General features: G+C 36.8%; 2 protein-coding genes across 14 annotated transcripts; one reads left to right on the top strand and one right to left on the bottom strand.

Annotated features, from left to right (window-relative positions):
- Positions 1–131: 131 nt before the first annotated feature.
- LOC145789433 (cysteine-rich receptor-like protein kinase 38) lies at positions 132–8531 on the top strand. Of its 13 annotated transcripts, none has more exons than XM_082865935.1 (12): positions 132–647; positions 1210–1263; positions 1827–2016; positions 2464–2547; positions 2639–2703; positions 2850–2940; positions 3449–3988; positions 4112–4260; positions 4473–4555; positions 4676–4810; positions 6077–6196; positions 7871–8531. In XM_082865935.1, exons 9-12 carry the CDS (start codon positions 4520–4522, stop codon positions 7991–7993), a joined length of 414 nt encoding a protein of 137 aa, XP_082722061.1. In that variant the 5' UTR covers positions 132–647; positions 1210–1263; positions 1827–2016; positions 2464–2547; positions 2639–2703; positions 2850–2940; positions 3449–3988; positions 4112–4260; positions 4473–4519; the 3' UTR covers positions 7994–8531. The 13 variants fall into 11 exon arrangements, 2 of the variants coding, with proteins under 2 accessions (XP_082722061.1, XP_082722062.1); XR_014327330.1 differs by having other exon boundaries at positions 6040–6196; XR_014327335.1 differs by lacking the exons at positions 6077–6196; positions 7871–8531 and having other exon boundaries at positions 3449–3520; positions 3917–3988; positions 4676–5028.
- A 10664-nt stretch (positions 8532–19195) lies between these two features.
- LOC145823964 (uncharacterized) lies at positions 19196–20901 on the bottom strand. Its single transcript, XM_082923542.1, has 4 exons — positions 20836–20901; positions 20220–20758; positions 19719–20132; positions 19196–19595 (listed from the first exon to the last, which is right to left on the bottom strand). The coding sequence occupies exons 1-4, from the start codon at positions 20899–20901 to the stop codon at positions 19196–19198; spliced, it is 1419 nt and encodes a 472-aa protein (XP_082779668.1).
- Between the last annotated feature and the right edge of the window lie 944 nt (positions 20902–21845).

The raw sequence follows: 21845 nt of genomic DNA, 5'->3' as shown, positions 1-21845 counted from the left end.
TTAAACGCCACATTTTATAACATTTAACGACGTTTTTTAAACGTCGCTTTTTGTTTAAATCAAAACGGCACCGTTTCATTAACCAAAGGCGTTTAAAAACGCCTTCGAATGTCCTATATCTCTCCCTCGGCGAGCGGGTGAATATCAAATATAATAGCCCTAATCTCTCAGTCTCTCACCCTCTCGTTCACTCTCTCGCTCTCCTTCATCTCTCGCCGTAGCCCTAATCGAAGTTCTCTCTCTCTCTATTTCGATTTCGATTTCGATTTCGAAATCTATGTTTGGGTGATTCGTTCTCAATTTCGAAGCTTATTTTGAATCTCAGAATATTTGTTAAAGCCTTTGTAAACCCTTATATGGAATCCTCACGCCTTCAAATCTCGCCTCTCTCTCAACGCTATCTAAACCCTTATCATTCTCACGATGTTGCTCCAGAACGGTGTCATCTTTCAGAGCGATTTTGATTTCGAAGCTCCACAGCCACCACTGGCGACGCAGCGACCACCATCGGCGAGCGATTTCGATTTCGAAGCTCCAGAGCGGTGTCTCTCTCTCTCTCTCTCTAGATCTCTCTTCATCTTTGAGATTCAGAGATTCAGATCGGTCTCAGTGATTTCATCTCAGAGCGATTTCGAAGCTCCAGCGAGGTATCGATTTCTCTCTCTCTCTCTCTCTCTCTCTCTCTCTCTCAAGCCCTTCCTTCCTCTCTCTCTCAATTTCTCAATTTGGTATTTATTTGCTTGGAAACCTGTTCAATTTCTTCTTTTGCTTGCTTTGTCATTCTTCCTTAATATGTTGTTTTTAGCAAATTTGATGTCATTCCTAGATAGTTGGCCCTTGTTTCTGTTTCATTCCTGTAATTGAATGATGAAATTCTAGGAGTTTCATATCTTACAAAGCCATAAGATATGTATCTGGTTCAAAATGCAAAGTTTAGTTTGCTTATCCCTCCATGGCTTCGGGTTAGTTCAAGTGTTCTTTGCATAGTTTTCGTAGTACTTGGACTCTAGGTATTAAAGGCACTGTTATGCACATTCCCCTAGTGTTAGTGTTCTATTTCATATATGAATTGTAGACTGTTGGTCACTGCTGCATCTACAAATTTTTGGGATGATGCTCTTCAATCTTTTTGTTCTTTTAAGGTTCTAAATTATACATTCTGTTTTTAAGCTTATATTGACTATCTTATGCATTTGATATGCTTTGCAGTCCTGCAATTCTTAGGTATCTTGCTTGTGCATTTCCTGGAGTAGCTGATCACTGGTGAGAATTGTTGCTTCTTTTTTGCAATTAGCATTGAAATGACAATTCTAGTTGGGCCAAATGGTTCTATTGAAATGAGAATTCTAGAAGCTTAAATTTGTTCACTTTAATTTGCACAAATCCCTCCCAGAAATCTGCTGTTGTGTGTACAATATAACATGAGTCTACCATTTGATCAACATATAGGCTATAGTTTGAAAACATCACAATACAAGCTTGTTGTAATACTTTAACTTGAATTGCACATACCCTTCTTTTTTTTTTTTGGGGGGGGGGGAAAGTTGGTGGGTTTTGTTAATTGTGTGATATTGAGTGTCTTGTTGTAAGGAGGAATTTTTGGGTTTTGGGTCATAGACCCACCCATGGTTTTGATGGCTGAAACTGTTGTGTTGATACGATTGATACATTCCTACAGTTCAAGCAGCACTACCTTGCCTTTTAGGAGCTGCTGCTTCTCCTGGAGTTGCTGCTCGTGAAAATCACCCTCAGTGTCTCAAGGAAATTGTAACACTTCATACCAGTGAAAATCTTACCTGATAAATTGAATTAATTGTATCCCATAGGTTTTGCGATTATGGCTTGAGAGGAAAATCTTACCTGAGTCTCTTCTTCGCCAATATATGGATGACATTGGAGTTTCAAATGACGATGCATCTGCTGGATTTTTCCTTCCACGTCCGTCTCGAGCTCGAGACGGACTGTAGATGATCCAATTAGAGATATGGAAGGCAAGCTTGTTGATGAATATGGGAGGTCTGATGCTTCTTAATTGCTATTCTTATTTGAATAATTTTTGCTTTTACTTTTTTTTAGTACTTAAATATGATGTTTTGTCACGATGGGAACTGTTAAACATAGTCATTCGTTGTCTATCTATTGTTTCTGTTGGATATCAAGAAAATGAGTTAGTAAAGTAGTAATCATGTTTAATGCTAATCAATTTGTCGCATGCATTCACTTATTCACTTATAGTTATTTTGTCTCATAAAACTTTATATTGTCATTATTCTCAATGTATTCAACAATTCAGTGTATAAAAACTTTAGAAGAAAGTTACTACGTCCATTCACATAACTGAATATGGGAGGTCTCGATTACATTTTTTTCCCCCTTCTTTTTTGTCCACAGTGGTCCTCATTTGAAACAAATGCCTTCCGCTTAATAACTAGTGGCTTAATTGTGCTATGTATTGTTTTGCAGGGAGAGTTCCAACACTACAAAAGGGAAATAGAATGGAAAATATATTTAGTTTTCCATGGTCGAAAGATAGTCCTATTGTTCTTGGTATGCGTCATGTAGATAGCACAACCTGCTGCAGCTCTACATTTATAGATCCCTTGATTTTAAACTGAATTTTGTTATGACTATTGAGCAGGACCGAGATTTAAGGATGCATTCCAAGACCCAAATTCATACCTTGCCATAGAGCCCATCTTTGAGGTATTGTGTCCTTTTTAGGGGAGATATCTTACAAGCTGGGAACTCACTCTCTGTTTCTCTCATGTGCGTTCTTTTCAATTACCTTCCCTCTTCTCACACATGATTTCAAGTTCTTCTCTTTATATATATTTCTTTGACTTTTACAGAAAGAGAGGTAAGATGGTCTCAGCTTTATATGAATCTTGTAAGATGGTCTCAGCTTTATATAGGCCTTGCAAGAGCAAAGTTACAGAACAGGTAGGATGAATTTTTATAACTTGATTTTTTTTTTTCATATTTAATCAATATTGACTCTCGTTAGCTAAAATGTGTAAGTTTGCCCTGTAATTTTGCTTAATGAATGAAGATTAGTTATGAATTATATAAAAACAAACATGTTTTATTGTCAAGTATTTTCAGTTTTAAATTATCCAGTCAAGTATTTTCAGCAGGCATTATACTATTATCCTAAATATCAGTATAATGGAATTATTTTAATACTGAAAATACTTGAATTGGTGGTCCATTCATGAATTGGTTGAATACTGAAAATTATTCTAAATACTGAAAATTGGTTGTCCATTCATGAAAATAATACTAAAAATATTTTCAGTATGGACAACTAATTATAAATACTGAAAATTGAATTATCCTAAATACACCAGTTTCGAATTGGTTGTTCATTCATGAAAATACACCAGTTTTAAATTATCCTGTTTTAAATACACCAGTTTTAAATTATCTTGAACATTATCCACCTTGACAGTTACTTTGGTAGCTTTGGAGTTAGTGGTGCTATACCTTCAATGTTTGCTGCTCTACGAAATCTGCAGACAGTGTAAGAGCTTTTTGAACTATCCTTTTTGCATATCTGAGAAACTAAAAATTGTGTTCAGATTAATTGTTTTTGTTATCAATTTTACTGAGGAAGAATTTTGGGGATCTCTGGTGGGCTTCAGACAATGAACTCACTGGTAGCATACCTGAATTCATTGGGAATTGGTCAAAGCTTAAAAGCTTGTAAGCAATCTTCGATGTTGTGTTCTCTTTATTTTGACAATCACACTCAAATTATAGCCTTACTTTAAAATAGCAATGTGTAGTAACTGAGATGTATAACACTCTTCAGCAATCCACTTCACTGGTAGCATATCAGTTCAGAGCCAGATGCTTCAACCTGAAATTTCAGGTCAAAGATTGTTACAATATAACCATGTGGTTTCATGTCTTGTAGAATTCTGAGGAATAACAATATTTCTGGATCTATCCCATCCAATATTGGAGATTATCAAAGATTGTTACAACTGTAAGTTATTGCTATTAATTTCAGGTCAGCTCCCATATGCTTCAACCTGAAATTTGGCCAGTTCAACCTGAAATTTGTTTTGAATCTTCAACCTGAAAGATTGTTATTTTTTTTTGTTTGTAGGAGATTTCAGGGAAACTCCTTTGGAGGTTCAATACCAACAACATTTACTATGGTCACAAACGTGCAACTTAAATATCAACTCTTCTGTTCTATTTGATTGTGGAAGTCCACCTCTAATGAATCAAACCATATTCACTCATAATTAATAAGTAATTGCTAACATTCTTTTTATAAACTATTAATTTCACTTTCTTTCTGGATGCAGTCTTTGATGTGACGAACTTGTTATCACTTGTGTTTCTCTTTCTCTTTTTATAACTTGTTATGGTGGTGGCAGTAGCCCCATGGCTTTGATATGAAACTAGCATACAAAGTTGTTATTTCTGTACGGAATTCAAAATCCACATTCTTCATGATTCAGGCTTACTTGGTGATGAACATAGTTTTGCACTTCCTAATCTTCAGCGAATGGAAGCTCGGTGTTCATTTCATTCATGGAAAGAGGTAATGAAATGAAAAACTGTTACATTTTCAGATATTAAGTGTGTTTTTATGTGAAAGTTTTTGGTAGGAAAGAAAGTTCAGAAACCAGAATTTGCTTAATCTTTACAACTGTGAATGCAGGATGGAAATATCCTACCTGATGGCTCCAAAATAAAGAAAGGAGATGGCGTAAACTACGTGGCTTATGCCATGGGAAGGATTGCATACTTTTGGGATGCTGAGGAATTCCATCCTTTAAAATTCACTGCATTTCAGGTCAGCAATTGCTTTTCCCTTTCTCGCTCCTTTGACAACATAATGCAATGTTTCTTGATCCCCTAGGAAAGGAATTTGCTTATGGGCAAATGAAAATTTTAGCTTATTTCCTACTCTTCTGCTTCAAATTTGAATTGTGTTCACCCTTCACATTGATAATGGGCTTCATGTGTACACATTTTCGCAGTTATGACTAGAACTTTGCAAGTGTTTGTTGATGGTAGTTTAATTTAGTCTGAATGCAGTTTCACGGAACATGCATAAACCATATCCTTTAATTTGCGTTGTGAATAACTTTAAAATTACTAGGGGCCATATCACAAGTTGTCCCCTTTTAAATTCATTTACAAAATAATCATGACATATCATCTACCCCTTGTTAATTAGATTTTTTGCAAATCTGCAATTATATTTTCAGTCTAGCATTAAACTGTAAGTCTAGTAAAAGAATATGCATTAAACTGTAAGTCTAGTAAAAGATTTTTGTTAACTATATTGAACTTTTTAAATTTCTCTATCTATAGGGGTTTTTGGTAATAAGTCCCTCAATTTCAAACTTTATTGCCAAAAGGACAAGCTAAAAACATTTAATCTAGTGAGATGTTAGTGCTGGTTAGCAAACTGTTAGCTAGCATTTCAATTCAAAACAATAAAGTTCAACTACACCTCCATCTGCTTGTACTTGCTAGTATATGTACAGACATGATAAAGCGTTGATGCTACATCCTCCATACCCTAGAGTAGATAGCATTAGTAATGGTTGATGCCTTTGCAAGTTGTTACACCATTCAGTTTGTTTTGGTTTTCTTCTCAATTTCAATGCTGTTTGCAGGGTGTTTACTGGTTTTTAAAAAAATTGCACCTTGGATGATAGCCCATATGTACGCTTAGGCTGGGCTGTTGAGCTTTTAGTTATCTATCTTTGCTAATATGTTTATCATCTTGTGTGTATAATAGAATGTAAGTTACTATTTTGTGCATGACAAACTTTTCTGTATCTCTTGTACATTTCTCTAATAGATCTGTGACAGTTTTTGAAGTGCTTAGCATAGTCAGAAATCCACAATTCAAAATGTTGGCTCTATTTGGCTTCCTCATGCCCTATAGACAACTTTATTTTAAAAAAATTTTTCACTTTCTTTTCATGATCTTAGTACTGATACATTTTGGCTTGGTGAATTTTAATGCCTGTTGATAAATAGACCACCTTGTTCTTGCAATGGATTCAGTTTCCTCTTGGGATCAATTTATCTAAATCTGAGTCAGGTTGCTAGAGCCACCCAAAATTTTTCACCATCAATGAAGATTGGTGAAGGAGGCTTTGGAACTGTCTACAGGGCCCTGTTACCAGGTGGTCAGGTAGTTGCCATAAAACGAGCAAAGAAGGTAAGCTGCAGTTTTTTCTCATGGCCTAGAATATACTGTTTCTGCCATATTAATTTTGCTCACAAGATAACATTAATTTCCTGCTACATCTCTAAAAGGAGCTGTCACATTGTGGTGAATCATATAATGCCTCAAATCACAGTCTCTTCCCAAGTATTCTGATGACATAGCACCCTGAATGATTCTTTTGTTTATTTGATGTGATATATGGACAACATCATCTATATCTCCCCTCTGATTATTGATGATTGGTTAAAAATAAGAAAAATAGCTCATTTGATTTTAAAGCATACCTTGCTTTAGCTTTGTACAATTCTTTGATTTTAAAGCATCTATCTTCAATTTTTGGTACCTAACAACGGATTCCACCTAAGCAATCACCCACCCCACACACACATTTCTTTTTTATTTCTGTTTTTCTTATTTGTAAATGACAATGAAGACCATTTAGTTTGTAAGAAGTCACATGCCTAATAATTATTGTAGTAAAGGAAAAATCTCTATGACACTCACATGAACACAAAAACATTACGGTGTTCAACAACTTGTCTGTCCATGGAATAGAGGGAGGTCAGAATCCACCATCAAATAGTTTGGTGTTGGGCATGATCAAAAACTAAATCTGAGCAAGTAATATTCCAAAATGAGAGAATTTTGTGTTGCTGCAATGAGATATGACTCCTATGGATTCTCTCATGTTTCAAATCTGAGAATGAGTTCATAACCCAGGTTGAGAACAACATTGTTGTCCCTAATATGGTTTTGCTACTATCATGCAGGCTCTCGTTTCATCATGGAAACAAGGTGATACAATGCCATTCATATTTGATATGGTAATTTCTTCATTCGTTTCACCCTGAGCCCCATCCAAGCCCAAATGGCTGAAGGTCTTGCTGCTTCCCAAGGATTAGCCAACAAGGTTTGTGTGAGCTTTATTATGCTTTCCACTTTTTAGCTGGTTTTTGAAAATGAGCAAGGGAGGTAATGGAAACCCTTAGTGTACCTATATTTCAGTTGAGTCTATGAGATTATGGTATCTTGCCTACCTCCATGGAGTATATGTTGTCTGCATCATTTAAATTATTCATTTTATGAAATCTCACTTACCTCTTAGAGTTGCTGTTATCTGCATCATTTAAATTATGCTGTTGAAGTTTGGTTGGTGCATGGGTTTGAAAATTCCATTTGGTCCTAGTTAAGAGTATAGTTTATCATCCTTTCACTTCCTTAGAATAGGAGAAGAAAACTATTGCATGGAATAACCAATGCTCAACTGAGCCTCAGGGGAGGTTGATATTTTCAAGTATTGCTGTGGGATATTTCTGATTTCCATGCTACAATTATGACTGAAAATCAACAACCCCCATAAGATTTGTCATAGAAAGCTTTCTTTGAAAGATAATATTTAGTTATCTGAACTGTTGTTATATTGGTGCGGGGGAAAAAATCACTACGACAATTATGATTATTCATTTCATTGCAGGCACACATATAATTGTGATTTATTCGTTCAATTATATTGATTTTAGTTTCTCACTGTTTTTTTGTTAGACACATTTGATGGAACTCATTGAGCAAATGGTTCCTGTCTCTATTCTATTTTATTTGCTTGACTTTTAGACTATAAATGCTAGCCATGGATGATTTTGTGTGACCAAGGTGAAAGATTTGCAGGTTTCCTTCGAAGTTGCAGATGCTTTAAATCAACCATTTCCTGATGCACAATTTCCTGTCTCTATTCTTTCGTTTCAAGATCTTCTGATAAACTTGAAGATAAGTTCATTACAATGCATGTAGACTCCTTGATTTGAGTTTCATTGCAGATATCTGCATTTTAGTATAATTAACTATACAGAATCTATTACATTGGATATGTCTCGTGTTTATATTTTGCTTTTGGGGTTTTATAAATTTGATTTCCAATCTTCATTCTCTGTTGACTATTTCTTTTTCCTTTTCATGTCAGCTTTCTGATTCGTAATAATGTGCAGAAAATTACAAATTATATGAAGAAGTTGGAGAAGGTGTCAGCGCCACTGTTCACCGGGCTCTCTGCATTCCTTTGTGTTGACTGGGATTTGGGAATGTATCCTGTTCAAAATTGTCTTTGTTGTACATGAACCTATTATGATTAATTGAATACGAATCCCTATTCTGCAGTGTAATGATGTGTAATATGCTTGACTATTCCATTGCATCTACATGTGCAAGCAAATGACTTAACCTATTTTTTCTTTTTCTTTTTTGATTGTGTTTGTTGTTTGATTTTGGTTCAGACACAATCATGTAATGTTTATTTAGTCAATATATTGAAGTAGCTGTAAAATTTTATTCATATTATTGTTATTTTTCAGTTTTATTTACAGGTATGTTTTTTAGTTAAATATAACAGATTCAGAACAATTTTTTTTTTAAAAAAAGAGCTATAACAGCGTTTTTCAAAACGCCACTACAGTGCCAACGGACTTTTTTTTAAAATAAAAAAATCTATCGCGGCGTTTTAAAAACGTCGCTAAATATTGGATGACGTCATTTTATCATTATTTATCGCATTTAGCGGCGTTTTTAAAAACGCCGCCTATACTAATTTTACGACGTTTTTAAAGCGTCATAAACTTATAGCGACGGCCGCGTCCTCGACGTTTGGTGATAAGCGTCACTAAAGGAATTAGCGGCGTTTTTCATACATATAGCGGCGTTTTTAAAACGCCACTAAAAGTCATTTTTCCAGCAGTGCCTCCACCTCATCAGCATCAACGCATAATCTCAAATGATTTTATAATTCTAACACGTGGCACTAGCAAAGAATTTTTCCAAATTCATATAACCAGCCCATGTAGCCAAACTCAATACCAGCCCATGTATTCATTTCCAATGGAGCGCCCATCTAAGCCACTGAAAATGGAACTTCGAAGTTGCATAGATATTACATATATACCAGCACTCAAAACCAGCCCACTGTCAAGCCGACCCAACCTCTTTAAGACCAACCTAGCATGAGTGATATCCACGTGGGTTATCATTCGGCAGCACTAAACTCCCAGAACCTTGGGTAAAACAACAAATAACCCCAACACAAACCATCTGCTGGTTTTGAACACGACGGTGGGCCAAATTAGCACCCGCACAGAATTCCCTCCATCCTCCCACATCATATCAGCATTTTGACCTCAACCCCAAGACATTGGGCAAGAAGACCACTACCAAATGCAACAGGAGCCACACACTAAGCAAGTGTGTAAAACACTGCCTCACCCACCATGACAATCTGCACGTGCATCCCAAACTGTAGCACACCAGAACTGACTGCACAACCACTGCAGCACACCTACTGAACTCACGTGCATAGTTTGTGAGCCATCTCAGAGAGAGAATCTATGTCCCTTTGTTGAAAATGTATTCCTGCTGAGAGAGAGATGTGTTTTTGAGCCCGCTCGATAGAGAAGAGAGAGATGTGCCGTGTGTGTATCTGTGTGTGATCCGTCGAGACCCAGCCCGAGAGAGCAGAGCAGAGCCGAAAGCACTTGTCTCTTTTTTTTAATTTGGTTTCAGCTGGTCTCCAAGGGTTAGAGAGAGAGATATGCATGGTTTTTGTGTGTGAGTGTTGAGTGCATCAGTGTGTATTTTTGTGTGCATGCCTGTGCATGGTGTGTGTGTGATGGCAGTGGTGGTGGCTCGGTGCAGAGGTGTTGGTCGGAGTCTCTGCAAAGCGAGGGACTTGGCGCGAGTTTGAACGCCGAGAGAGGACCGAGAGACTAGCCCATGTGTGTGTGTATATGGTGTGTGTTGTGTGTGCCGTGTGTGTGGAGTGAGAGTGTTGAGTGTCTGTGTGTGCTGTCTCTGTGTAGTCTCTCCTCTCCTATCTAAAACCGTGTGTGTGTGTATGGGTATGGTGTCTTAGAGAGAGAGCGGCCTAGGAATCTAGAGAGAGAAGAGAGCTGGGTTTGGTGTGTGTGTATGCATGGTGGTGGTGGTGGTGGTGTGCATGTGTGTGCCTGTGTGTGTATTAAGTGTGTGATAGCAGAGTGAATCGGCAGTGTGTGTGTCTTATGTGTGCATGGTGATGTCCCGTGTACCTGTGTGTGTGCCTGTGTGTGTATTGAGTGTGTGATAGCAGAGTGAATCGGCAGTGTGTGTGTGTTATGTGTGCATGGTGTATCTGTGTTATGTGTGTTGTGTGTGGTGTGTAGCGGTGTTATGAAGCTCTGTGTGTGGTGTGTAGCAGTGTGTGCTCAGCTTCTCCTCTCAAAATGCAACCTGAGAGAGAGAGATAAGAGAGAGTGTGGGTGTGGGTGTGGGTGTGTGCCATATGAGTATGTTCATCAGTGTGTGCAGATGAAGCTTCCCTCCCTCTCAATCTCTCTCTAGAAAATTCTCTCTAAAAAAGTATCACTCCTCTCCCTCCTCTTTTCTCACTCATGAACACCACTCTCCTCTTTTTTTCAATCTCAGATTATCTCCCCTCAAATAATACACCATCCACCCCCTCTTTTTAATATTTTCCAACTTCTCACCTGCTCTCTTCTCTCTTTTTTGATTCTTTTCCCCCTGACCATGCATGCTCCCTCTCTTTCTAAAAAAATAATTGTTCTCCACCTCCCCAAATAACCTCACCAAAAATCTTATCTCCATCCCCCCACTCATTCATCCTCTTTTTTATATATATATATATATATATATATATTTTATCATTTTCTTTTTTATCAAATATCAAAATTATTTATACCAATTTAAATAAAAACATCAAAAACTATGTACAACACATAAAATTATAAAATATTATAAAATACTAAAAATTAATAATTTGGCCAACATAGGTGAGGTTTGGGATTAAAACTTTTTGATATTTTCTGCTGAGAAATTCATAAAATAGTATTTTCTAACTTTCATCATGGGATGTTCAAAAGAAAGTATCCAAGTTTTAGGGCCGGTCAAAATGAGGTGTCTACAGGTATCCGAAAGCAGCAATGTCACTCGGATTACTGAGTACTTGACGTGTATGACGGCAAAACCATAACATGTATGCGTCGGAAGATATAAGCACTTCATTGCTCCTCTCAGCATGGACAATGGTGTTACATCAGTTGTTCCACTCGTCCATAAACGTCTGGTATTCCTTTGCCCAATCAATGGCTATTTTGCTACACCTATCTCTAAAATGCATCACTAAGTGGACGTCAAAAGCGATCAGTCACACTCTGAACTCGTCCAAATTGTCTAAGCACCCGGTCGGGGAGATGCCAATCAATGATATCGAAGCATATAAGTGGCACTCGTGCCATCCATATGTCTCGACCAACGGTACAATATGATGGAAACTTGGTCATGATGTCATCCTCCGTCCCGTAAGGCTCCTATATGAACTGCAATAACGATGCAATAATTTAGAGATTTATCTGTACGCCGGAGGTCGACAAACACAAAAATGGGTAAATTGACATGAACAAATTACAAACCTCCCCCTCTATTATGCGGTTGAACTAGTCCCGAAAGATGACATCGACATTAGTTGATATCACCTCGAGGCTGAAGGGAACCCTCCACCTACAAGCTCGCGGGCCAGGTGGTAATAGTTGGTCACCCTCCCCTATGGCACGGTCGCCAGTAGCAATGTTTGACTTCCGACTAGGGGTGATCTTGCTCAATCTCTTCCACGCCCAAACCTACAATGAATGATGCTATTATTAATTTATTACACTAGGCACTTCAGAAAATATGGTAATTGAGAATATGAGATAAAACTACAAGTCATTGCAACTCACTTGTAACAACACAAGTGGCCCAGCCATCTCCTTTGTATCAGCCTTAGTCGCCCAACACAACATCCTATACAAACATGCCAATGTGGCACCACCCTAGTTGTACTTCTAGATACGGTCAAAGTCTCTAAGTAGTGGCAAAAACATCATCTTCACTATATTTTGTGACTTATCGGGGACGAGCACCCCCGAATAAGCCACATAATATAGGCTCGAGCGTAATGATGAATCGTGTCATCGGGTGCATCATGTGGAAGGGGACGGAAATGCTCTAATATCCATTTCAACTTAAACGATGATCCTATAAAGTCTTGTTGTGTAGGTGCTAATCCTAACAGCTCCACACATAGCGCTATCAAATCATCCAACTTATTTCCTAGGTTTTTTCCAATGACCGCGTCTCTGTTAACCGGTAGGCCAAATAGAATAGCCACATCCTGTAATGTAACCGTGGACTCTCTGACAAGGAAATGAAATGTGCGCATCTCTATGCGGCACCTCTCTACGAGAGTTGTAACGAGATGGTGGTCCAATCGAATAGGTCTGATTCGGTACACCCCATAGAACCCCGCACGCAGTAGGCAACGTAGGACTCTATGGTCTAAGGCAGTGCCCCATATGCCCGAATTAGATCGTCGACATTTCTATTTCAGCTGATCTTTCGCCTGCACAAGACAACGTTGTGTGTATGAGACATTATGCTTGGACATACACATTTGATTACTGAAATGACAATTGAATTTTCATAATGAACCCACCTTCTATTAACTGAAATAGTGGGTGAGATAACCAATATTTTAGTGGTGTATAGTGCGTAAGTGGTGTAAATGTACAAAGATAAATACATACAGACACAAATTTGCAGTGTCATGACGTAGAAATGAAAGGGTCCATCAAAACTAATATAAGTTTTAGAATGTTTGGTGCACCTGTTAACGAACTTGGGTTGTACTCTTCACTGTAGATTGCAATGGGGGTTTATGTGATTTTCAATTAAATTAGAAGGGTGTAAAATATAACTAAGCCGTCATTTCATCATTGAGATAAGAATTAAATAAGTTAGGGATCAAATGAATACAATGAAATATTACAGACCAATATAACATATAATGAATATATTTTTAAGAGTTTAAAGTCCTTTATGTTGAAATGAAAAATGTCACTCGAGCTATATTAATGCAAGTTGTTGTAGTATGAAATAAGTTAAAAGTTATTCAAGTAAACAAATAAGTTAAATAGTCACTATGTCAATAATTGAAATTTTTTGTGTTCGTATTTTATATAATTTTTAGGATAGTAAAAATATAAAATAAGAAATCGCTGGCAAGTAGAAGATTATGTTATCCGGAATTGGCAAAAAGCTTCACTGATGAACCACTATTGAATTGAATTTCACTTTAAATGCCTTTGGACTTCATTATAATTTTGTACGAAACTGACCTGAAACCTTCTAAATATGAACTTTTATTTGTATAATAATTATATATATAGTTATATAAATAACTATACCTGAGAGAAATATTAATATTAAACAACACCTCACATTTTCCCCCAATTGAAAATGATCGATACAACCTCCACGATGGGTAGGTAAGTAATAAGGATTATTACAGGTAGACCATCTGGAATTTTTTATTTTTTTCAAAGTTTGTGTCTAATCTTATTATAGTTGGTGAGGGGTTATGACCACGTGGTACTCGGACACTTATTAGCAGGGTAGATTCCATATGCCCGCACTTGTGAAATCTACATCTACTCATTAACAATGAAAATATAACATAAAACATATTCACTCCTTCTTCTTTTTCTTTCTTTTCTTGTCTTGTCTTCTCTTTCTCTCTTCTCAAATGAAACCGAAATCAAACCCTCTCTGCCTTCTTTTCTCTTCACTGTTGAAAAACATAATACATAATTATTATTAGATATTCTTAAAGTATCACATGATGTTATTTATGTGATACTTTTGACAAATGAGAAATCATAACATATTAAGTGAATTATTTATTATTTCTTAATTATTTAACAAAAGTGAATCAACATATTTTTCTCCTAGAGTACTACATAATTAGCCAGCTAGCAAGGATAATTATTGAGTCATCCTAGAGTATCATGTGGTGTTATTTATTTAATGCTCCCAACTACTTACGTGATGAAAATTTTTACAAGAAATAGTGTTGACTCACTTTATTAACTAGGTAGAAGACAAGGAATGAATACCTAGGCCTTCGTTTGGCATGTCAAAAAGACAAAATAGGCTAAAAAGCCAATAAGACAAAATGTTACATCTAAACCATAATCATTTCATTTTTTCTTTCATAAAAGCCAAAAAGCCTATCCCAAATGAGGCTTTTTAGCCCCAAGCTAAAATAGCTAAAAAGTTAAAAAGTCAAAAAGTCAACCCACATCCCAAACAAACCCTTTAATGTGTTTATTTGGTACAGTTTATTGTAAGTTAAAGGTTAGTAATATAAAAGAAGCCGAAAGCATTATTCCTCCAACATTATGGTAATTAACTTTTTTAACTTATTTAAAAATAAAAGTTACACCAACAGGCCAATACGCAACTCTCAAATTATAATTAAAAAAAAAATCTACAAACAATTCATGTAAATTATACTGAAAATCGTCTCATAAAAATTGAAATAAGTCAATGTGGGTTAATAGTGTGAAAACAGTTCCTACTATGAAATTTCAAAAACCAGCGCGTGGTTCCCGCTATTACAACACTTAACTATATTTGAAAGGGCAAACTCCACCTATTTTTAAATTTTTTTATTGAAATTTATCAATTGAAATAATGTTCCTCAAGTAAGGAAGTAGGCAGATCTAGTTTTCCACACTGCGATGGTACTATGAGTCATTAAAATTGGATTATTTAATAGTTTTTTGAGTAGGTAATGGGTGATGAACTAGGACTTCTGATTTTATGATTATATAGTATTATTTTGTGATATAAGATTATGAATTCAACCTCTATAAAAAAGAATATTGTTTGTGATATTTATTTCTTCTTTTATTTTAGGAATTGTATTTAAAAGTTGTTTATTTCATCCTAAGCGTGAACTTGGGGTAATTGTTAAACTTGATGATTATCAACTTTTTAACCATTGTTTTTTTTTTTTTTTTGGGTTAGGCTAGCGATCCATTTAATATAATCTTCTCCGTTCTCTCACTATGGACTAACATTTACACTTGGGGAAATTTGTCTAAACCATTGAAATGTCCAAATAGGATGATCCATGGACTAACATTTACAGTTTCACATTATATTATGTAACAACTACATTGTTTGTGTAGTATTCAAATATCGATTATAAGTAAATAATTCATACCGACTGGCACCATATTGTATCGGCTCGATGCTGATGAATCAATAATGGAATCTCCTCAGGTAAATGAGTCATAGACCTGCACAACTTTTCATATATGAAATCGATATCCAATAACAAGAAGTTTGACAATAGTACATACATATGCTGACAAAATTAGAATACAACCTGACAGTATATCACAGGTATACAAACTGCAACAAGTTAGGGAAAACAAAAAGAATGGGTTGCATGAAATGAAAAAGTTAAAATAATATCACGAAAGTGTGTTCTTCCACAGTAACCCCTAATATTAACTATCGGTACCATTTCATATCCTCTGCGTGTCTATAAATAGCAGTATCCTAACTACGATCATCTTCCAACCCATCTCAATAGTTATTTACAACCCATATATTTATTTTCATTTTGTTGTGTACAAGAAATGTCTTCGAGTGGTGGAGGCAGTTCACGCCAACGAAGGCTACCAAAAGTGTGGCTACTACCTCCATTTAGTTATGACTACATGAGCAAAAAATACTCTAGCCCAAAGGATTATTATGCTGGTATTCGGGCAGAATGGGCATTCAGGGTAACGGAGCAGGAGAGCTTGTTTAATGATCTACGTAACTTAGGGGCATCGGTACCTCATCGTCGTTCATTGAGCATGCCTAGATGAAATGTGGGTGACTATGAGGCAGCAGTTAGCAGAATTCAAAAGGAGAACAACAGAATGCTGCTGTGGAGATGTCGCCATTTCATGCTTGAACTAGCAACTGAAGTGGCGGAAGAAAGCAACAGAGAATTGACTATAACCGAGCAAAAATCACGTCTTACACAATGAAAAATATATCTTTGACTACTACATGTTAGACGAGGAATGTCAAATCAAACATGTAAGTGTTGTTGTTCAATATGTGTGTATGTCGTACCAAGTCTATTTTCAACATATGTAACCGTCCAGTTCGGTATATGTGATTGTTTTATGTTGTTGGTGTGTATCAGGTCTATGTTATGTAACCGTCTACTGCATTGTTGTTGTTCAACTACGTTATTAATCGTCCGTTGCACTATGTGTTACTGTTTTATGAAGCTTAAGTTTATGAAAAGTGTACATTTATGTACACTCACCTATAAACATGGCCTACAAAATTTGTATTTGCATTGGTAACTTGTGGCTAGCCATTACAATGCATCTTATCTGTTATCATCATACATCCAACCAAGTTCAGTCATTGTCATCATTATCAATGGGGGATGACAATGTCAGGTTGGTATATTATTTTCGAAAGAATGATAATAAATTTCAGGGAAGCAAAAAAAAATTGTTTACATTAAAGGGACCAAACGAATGCAATCAGTTGGATAGCCACATTTTATTTGAAAGTATAGACCCATTTAATCTGTCAATTATAGATGTAAATCATAAAATAATATGCTAAACATTAACAAGGGCCATCGAAAGGGGCATATGTTATATGCTGATCTTGACAATTATCGCATTTTAAAAATGTTGTGCATTTTCAGTGAAACCATTACACAAGTCATAATTTCACATTCTAAATTCTCCTTTTATTGATAACTTGTGGATACACATTGCAAAGCCATTACAAGAGAATTTGTTCCGTCAGACATTAAAACAATTTCATTCATTATCATTATCATCTGACATCTCAATGTCAGATTGATACATAGCATCCATGCTTCAACTGAAATATTGTTGCACATCATCCATTAAGCCATCTTTGGCACGCTCATTCGTTGTTTTCCGAAGTTCAGACCTTTGCAAACGTTGGGTCATATGATTAACTTCATCGCGAATACGATGCAATGCCCTTTGCAACAACTGTTGAGTGTCAATTGGCATACGCATGGCTAGTCGTTGAGGAAATTTAATATGAACTTCACGACATAGCTCAACGAGAACGGTTGCTCATGTTATGCAAAATTCCAACTCAGCTCTCATGGTATTGACGGTGTGATGTGAGTAACGCAAATTTCGATTTAATGAGCATTGAAATTCATCTCCGTCTGCAACCCAATGGCGACCCATTGCGGAATATAGATCAACCACCGTATATGTCATGATGATATCTCTTTGTTTTTGTGTAAACATGTAGGTTTGCTAGGGTGTGTTACTTATAGCGGTGACTAGGAACAGTAGTTCCAACATGCAAAACACATAAAATGGAGATGGACAGGATTACTCATGTCTGTGTGTTTAGGGTAAGTGGAAGAGTGTTATCATGTCAGCCTTTATGACATGAAAAAAATGTGATTTCACTTTATGTCATGATGGTACCTATGTGTTTAAAGTAATTGGAAGAGCGTTGTCACGTCAACCTTTATGACATGAAAAAAACGTGCTATCACTTTATGTGATGATGGTACCTGTGTGTTTGAAGTAATTGGACGAGTGTTGTCACGTCAACTTGTATGACATGAAAAAATGTGCTTTCAACTTATGGCATCATGGTACCTGTGTGTGTAAAGTAATTGGAAGAGCGTTGTCACATCAACCTTTATAACATGAAAAAACGTGCTTTCAGTTGATGTCGTGATGGTACTTGTGTGTTTAAAGTAATTGGATCAGCGTTGTCATGTAAGCATTTATGACATGAAAAAACATGCTTTCATGTCATTAGGAGATGTCAATTCGACTTGTCAATTCGATAGATTTCAAATCTATACAGCTGAGAAGGGTTTTTAGGAGATTTGAAATTCACATATAAAAACTTTTTAAAACTAATCATTTACCAATATGTACTAAATTTAAGAGAAATTTCTTGCCTGGAAAAATGGGCTTCTGTCACGTAATGAATTTTTTGATAACTAAAAAACAGTTCACCACCTAACAAAATGTGGCTATGCATTGAATATTACATGCATTTATATTTCTGATTAGTAATTCATTTCACGTTATTGTGATAGGAGATAAGGTACACATGGTACCTGTGAGTTTAAAGATATTGTCAGCGCGTTGTCATGTCAAGCTTTATGACATGAAAACCCATGCTTTAAGTAGATTTCAAATCCACTACTCAAACTTTTTAGAACAACTAAGCATTTACCAATATGTACTAAATTTAAGACACATGATTGAATTGATAAAATGGTCTTCCCTCACATAATGAAGTTTTGGAAACTAAAAAAATAATTCACCACCTAACAAAATGTGGCAACTCATTGAATATGAGATGTATTTATATTGGTGATTAGTAATTCATTTGACATTATTGTCATAGGAGATAAGGTTCACATGGTACCTATGTGATTAAAGTTATTGTCATCGTGTTGTCACGTCAACCTGTATGACATGAAAAAACGTGCTTTCACTTTAAAGGAATTGTCATTTGGGCAGGAAAGAAGTACGAAGGTTTGAAGAGGGTTTTAAGTAGATTTGAAATACATTAGTCAAACTTTTTACAAGAACTAAGGATATACCAATACGTAGTAAATGTCTAAGAAATGATTGAATTCATAAAATGGCCTTCACCCATGTAATGGATGTTGAAAAAAAAATAGTTTCCCACATAACAAAATGTGGCAAAACACTGAATATAAACTTCATTTATATTGGTGATTATTAATTCATTTCACAATATTTTCATTTTTCTAACATTAGATACACTGGTGTCCATCGAGGTCAGGACACAATCGACCATCAACGCACCAAAGTCCGCATAATCCAGTGCACAAAGGACACTTGCAACAACTAAAGCAATTGAAGAGATTTGCCACATTTGACCAAATCTATGTCATCAGTAACTGAAGTCGTAAATACATTATCAATTTACTGAATACTGATTCATTGAATATTACATTGACTCCAATTCAAAGAAAGTAGCATGGAACTAATATGTAAACAAGACAAAAAACTACTGTCGAATCGATCGGATTCTCGTTGGACATTTTCTCTTATCATACCCTCTTTACAAACACAAACTACAATGGTGCAATCCACTTTGTCTAGAAGTATCCATTTCGTTGTGGATGCGGGTATGTTGAGGACGACCTGTTTTAACTTCACATTGTCGATCTGGAATAGCAAGCAAAGTTGGGTAATCATCGTTAGGCCAATATTGCTCGTGCGGCATGGGCCTAAACTTCTGCACGAAGATGTGCTTGTGGACTTCCAACCTATACTCTGGTGCAACGAAAGGAAAAAGGTCCTCGCCCAAGTTTGCTATCACAACAAGTATGTAGGAACATGGCAAGTGAAATAATGTGTACTTCCTGCATGAACAACTCGGTGGTCGGAGACTAACTATTTGACGAGCACCACCCCCCATCCCATGCGGTGCTGTCTTCACCTCATACTCCCCTATTCCCCTGCAGAAAAAATGTATGTACGTGGATTAATATGCATATATGTTTAAATATAGACTAACATGAATGATCGACGAGTGCGAAATGTTAATGTGTAGTAAATTCGGTGCATCCAATAAAAATTACCTATTAATCGGTACCAACATATACACATTAGCTTGAGCTTGGTACTCGTCAATCCATCGTTGAACATTAGTCGTGTACAAGTGACCTCGATTACTCGCATTTTCAGCAATGGTCCTACCCCCGTCAAAATATTTGACGAGCCGATAAAAAGTTATCTCAACTGATGCTGTAATGGGAACACTGCGTGCGCCTTTCAGTACACCGTTGAAGCCCTCTATATGGCTTGCCGTCAATATGCCCCAACGACAACCACCATCATGGCACAATGTCCAATGAATAGGGTTCATCCGACTAAACCACCGTTTAGCATTCTTCTCGAGCTTGTACATATCATTCATAATCTTGTTAAACTTCCGCACGTGCCATGCAGAACCAGCTCTCCACACAAGATCCTTCACTACTGTATTGCCAAATCTGTCATTGAAATTGCTACATATGTGTCGCAAGCAATACCTATGGTACCCTCTTGGTTGAACTGCTGGATTGTCCTAAATTCTTGACACGACACTAAGCAAAGCTGTGGGTTGATCGGATATCAATGTCACCCCCTCTCGATCACGGCGCACATGTCGCCTAAGAAGAGTAATGAACCAACCCCAACTCTCGATCATCTCCTTGTCAACAACGGCAAAGGCAAGAGGTACAACCTTGTCCGCAGCAGTCACTGTAGTGGCCAAAACAATCTTCCCTTCGTATTTCCCGTACAAGTGTGTGCCGTCAATGCATATCATCGGACGACAATACTTGAAGCCTTCTATTGCAGGTTTAAATGCGCATAACACATAGTTCATGTACATTTCAGTTCCGATTGAGGTAGAGTGCAAATTCGGAATCATGTCCCACATGACAACTGTGCCTAGATTGAATGCCTGCAATGCAACCATATATCTAGGCAACCTTCGGTACGACTCATCCCAGTCACCAAACACCATTGCAACTGCCTTCGTCCTTACAAGCCACGCTTTCTTATATGATATAGTGAACTGAAACTTCTCCTTCACGACCTCAATTATGGTAGCAATAGGCAATTCTGGTGATATCTACAAATATAAATTATATTTGAATATATTACAATCATAATGAAATCCTAAAAATAATAATCTGACATGTCACTTACCGCAATTTGTGCCTTGATGAAATGAGCAATGACCTCGGACTTGAGGTTGCAATTGTCCCTATTCATTCTAGGGTACACACACTGATGCAGTGCTTCAAACCTTCTAATTTGAAAGAAATCTTTGTCTTTCAACTTCGTTGCCCGAACCCTCTAGTTGCAATCGTGCTTGCAGTCGACCACCCAACTGTTTCCTTTGGATTCTACGACCTTGCATTCTCGATTGCGCTTCAAGTTATACAACTGAACAGCATGTACTAGTCTTTTCTTATCAGTAAATATCATTACTTTCTCCAAATGAGCAGTTTCGAAGTCCCACAATGGCCAACGTTCGACAACATCACGGCTAGTGATGGAACCATCATTGTCAAAATGCAAATTATGGTAGAAAGGGATATGGACATTTGTGTGTACCTCCTGTATATCATGATGCCCTCCAACTTCGTCATCATTGAAGTCATTGTCTTCACCTTCCCATGCGCCATCCACATCTTCCACAGAATCTTCATCACTTACTCCAACCTCGTCCAAAAATGGCACTATATCATCGAATGATGCATAATTTTGGACAGTCGTCTCCGTTGTATGTTGAACATTACAAACCGGTGGACATTCTTCATTCCAGTGGGGATATGGGGTCGTAAGAACCATTGGATTATACATTGTCGGAGCACTTGGACCTGCTTTGGCACTGTAATAACCATCTACGTTCTGTGATGCATTTAATTAATTGTGTCTCTGAGAATAATTGAATGGAGGGTAATCTTCAAGGAACATGTGTGCAGACTGTATAAGTGCATTGTCAGGGGATTGCGATTGTGTCAACATTTGAGTGAATGTCCTGCCCACCAAAATTGGCATCTCTGTGCCACCAAAATTGGCATCTCTGTGCCACCAAAATTGCTCTCCTTCTCCACATAGATTTCCAAAAAATAATCAGGACCTAATTTATGTGGGAGCTCTAAGACATTACTTAAGGTCTCATTATCTTTGATTGGCAGCAACCTATACTT

Source organism: Camellia sinensis, chromosome 4 (assembly GCF_055761805.1).
Source record: "Camellia sinensis isolate YWXY chromosome 4, ASM5576180v1, whole genome shotgun sequence".
Taxonomy (NCBI): domain Eukaryota; kingdom Viridiplantae; phylum Streptophyta; class Magnoliopsida; order Ericales; family Theaceae; genus Camellia; species Camellia sinensis.
This window is presented reverse-complemented; position numbering and strand designations above follow the sequence as displayed.

Coding starts and splice junctions, on each gene's coding strand:
- LOC145823964 (XM_082923542.1), bottom strand. CDS start 20,901: ATGAATAGGGACAATTGCAACCTCAAGTCCGAGGTCATTGCTCATTTC. Junction 20,759..20,835: donor TCATCAAGGCACAAATTGCG/GTAAGTGACATG, acceptor TTATATTTGTAG/ATATCACCAGAATTGCCTAT. Junction 20,133..20,219: donor ACAGCTTTGCTTAGTGTCGT/GTCAAGAATTTA, acceptor TTTCAATGACAG/ATTTGGCAATACAGTAGTGA.
- LOC145789433 (XM_082865936.1), top strand. CDS start 4,520: ATGGAAGCTCGGTGTTCATTTCATTCATGGAAAGAG. Junction 4,556..4,675: donor CATTTCATTCATGGAAAGAG/GTAATGAAATGA, acceptor CTGTGAATGCAG/GATGGAAATATCCTACCTGA. Junction 6,197..7,870: donor CCATAAAACGAGCAAAGAAG/GTAAGCTGCAGT, acceptor AAAGATTTGCAG/GTTTCCTTCGAAGTTGCAGA.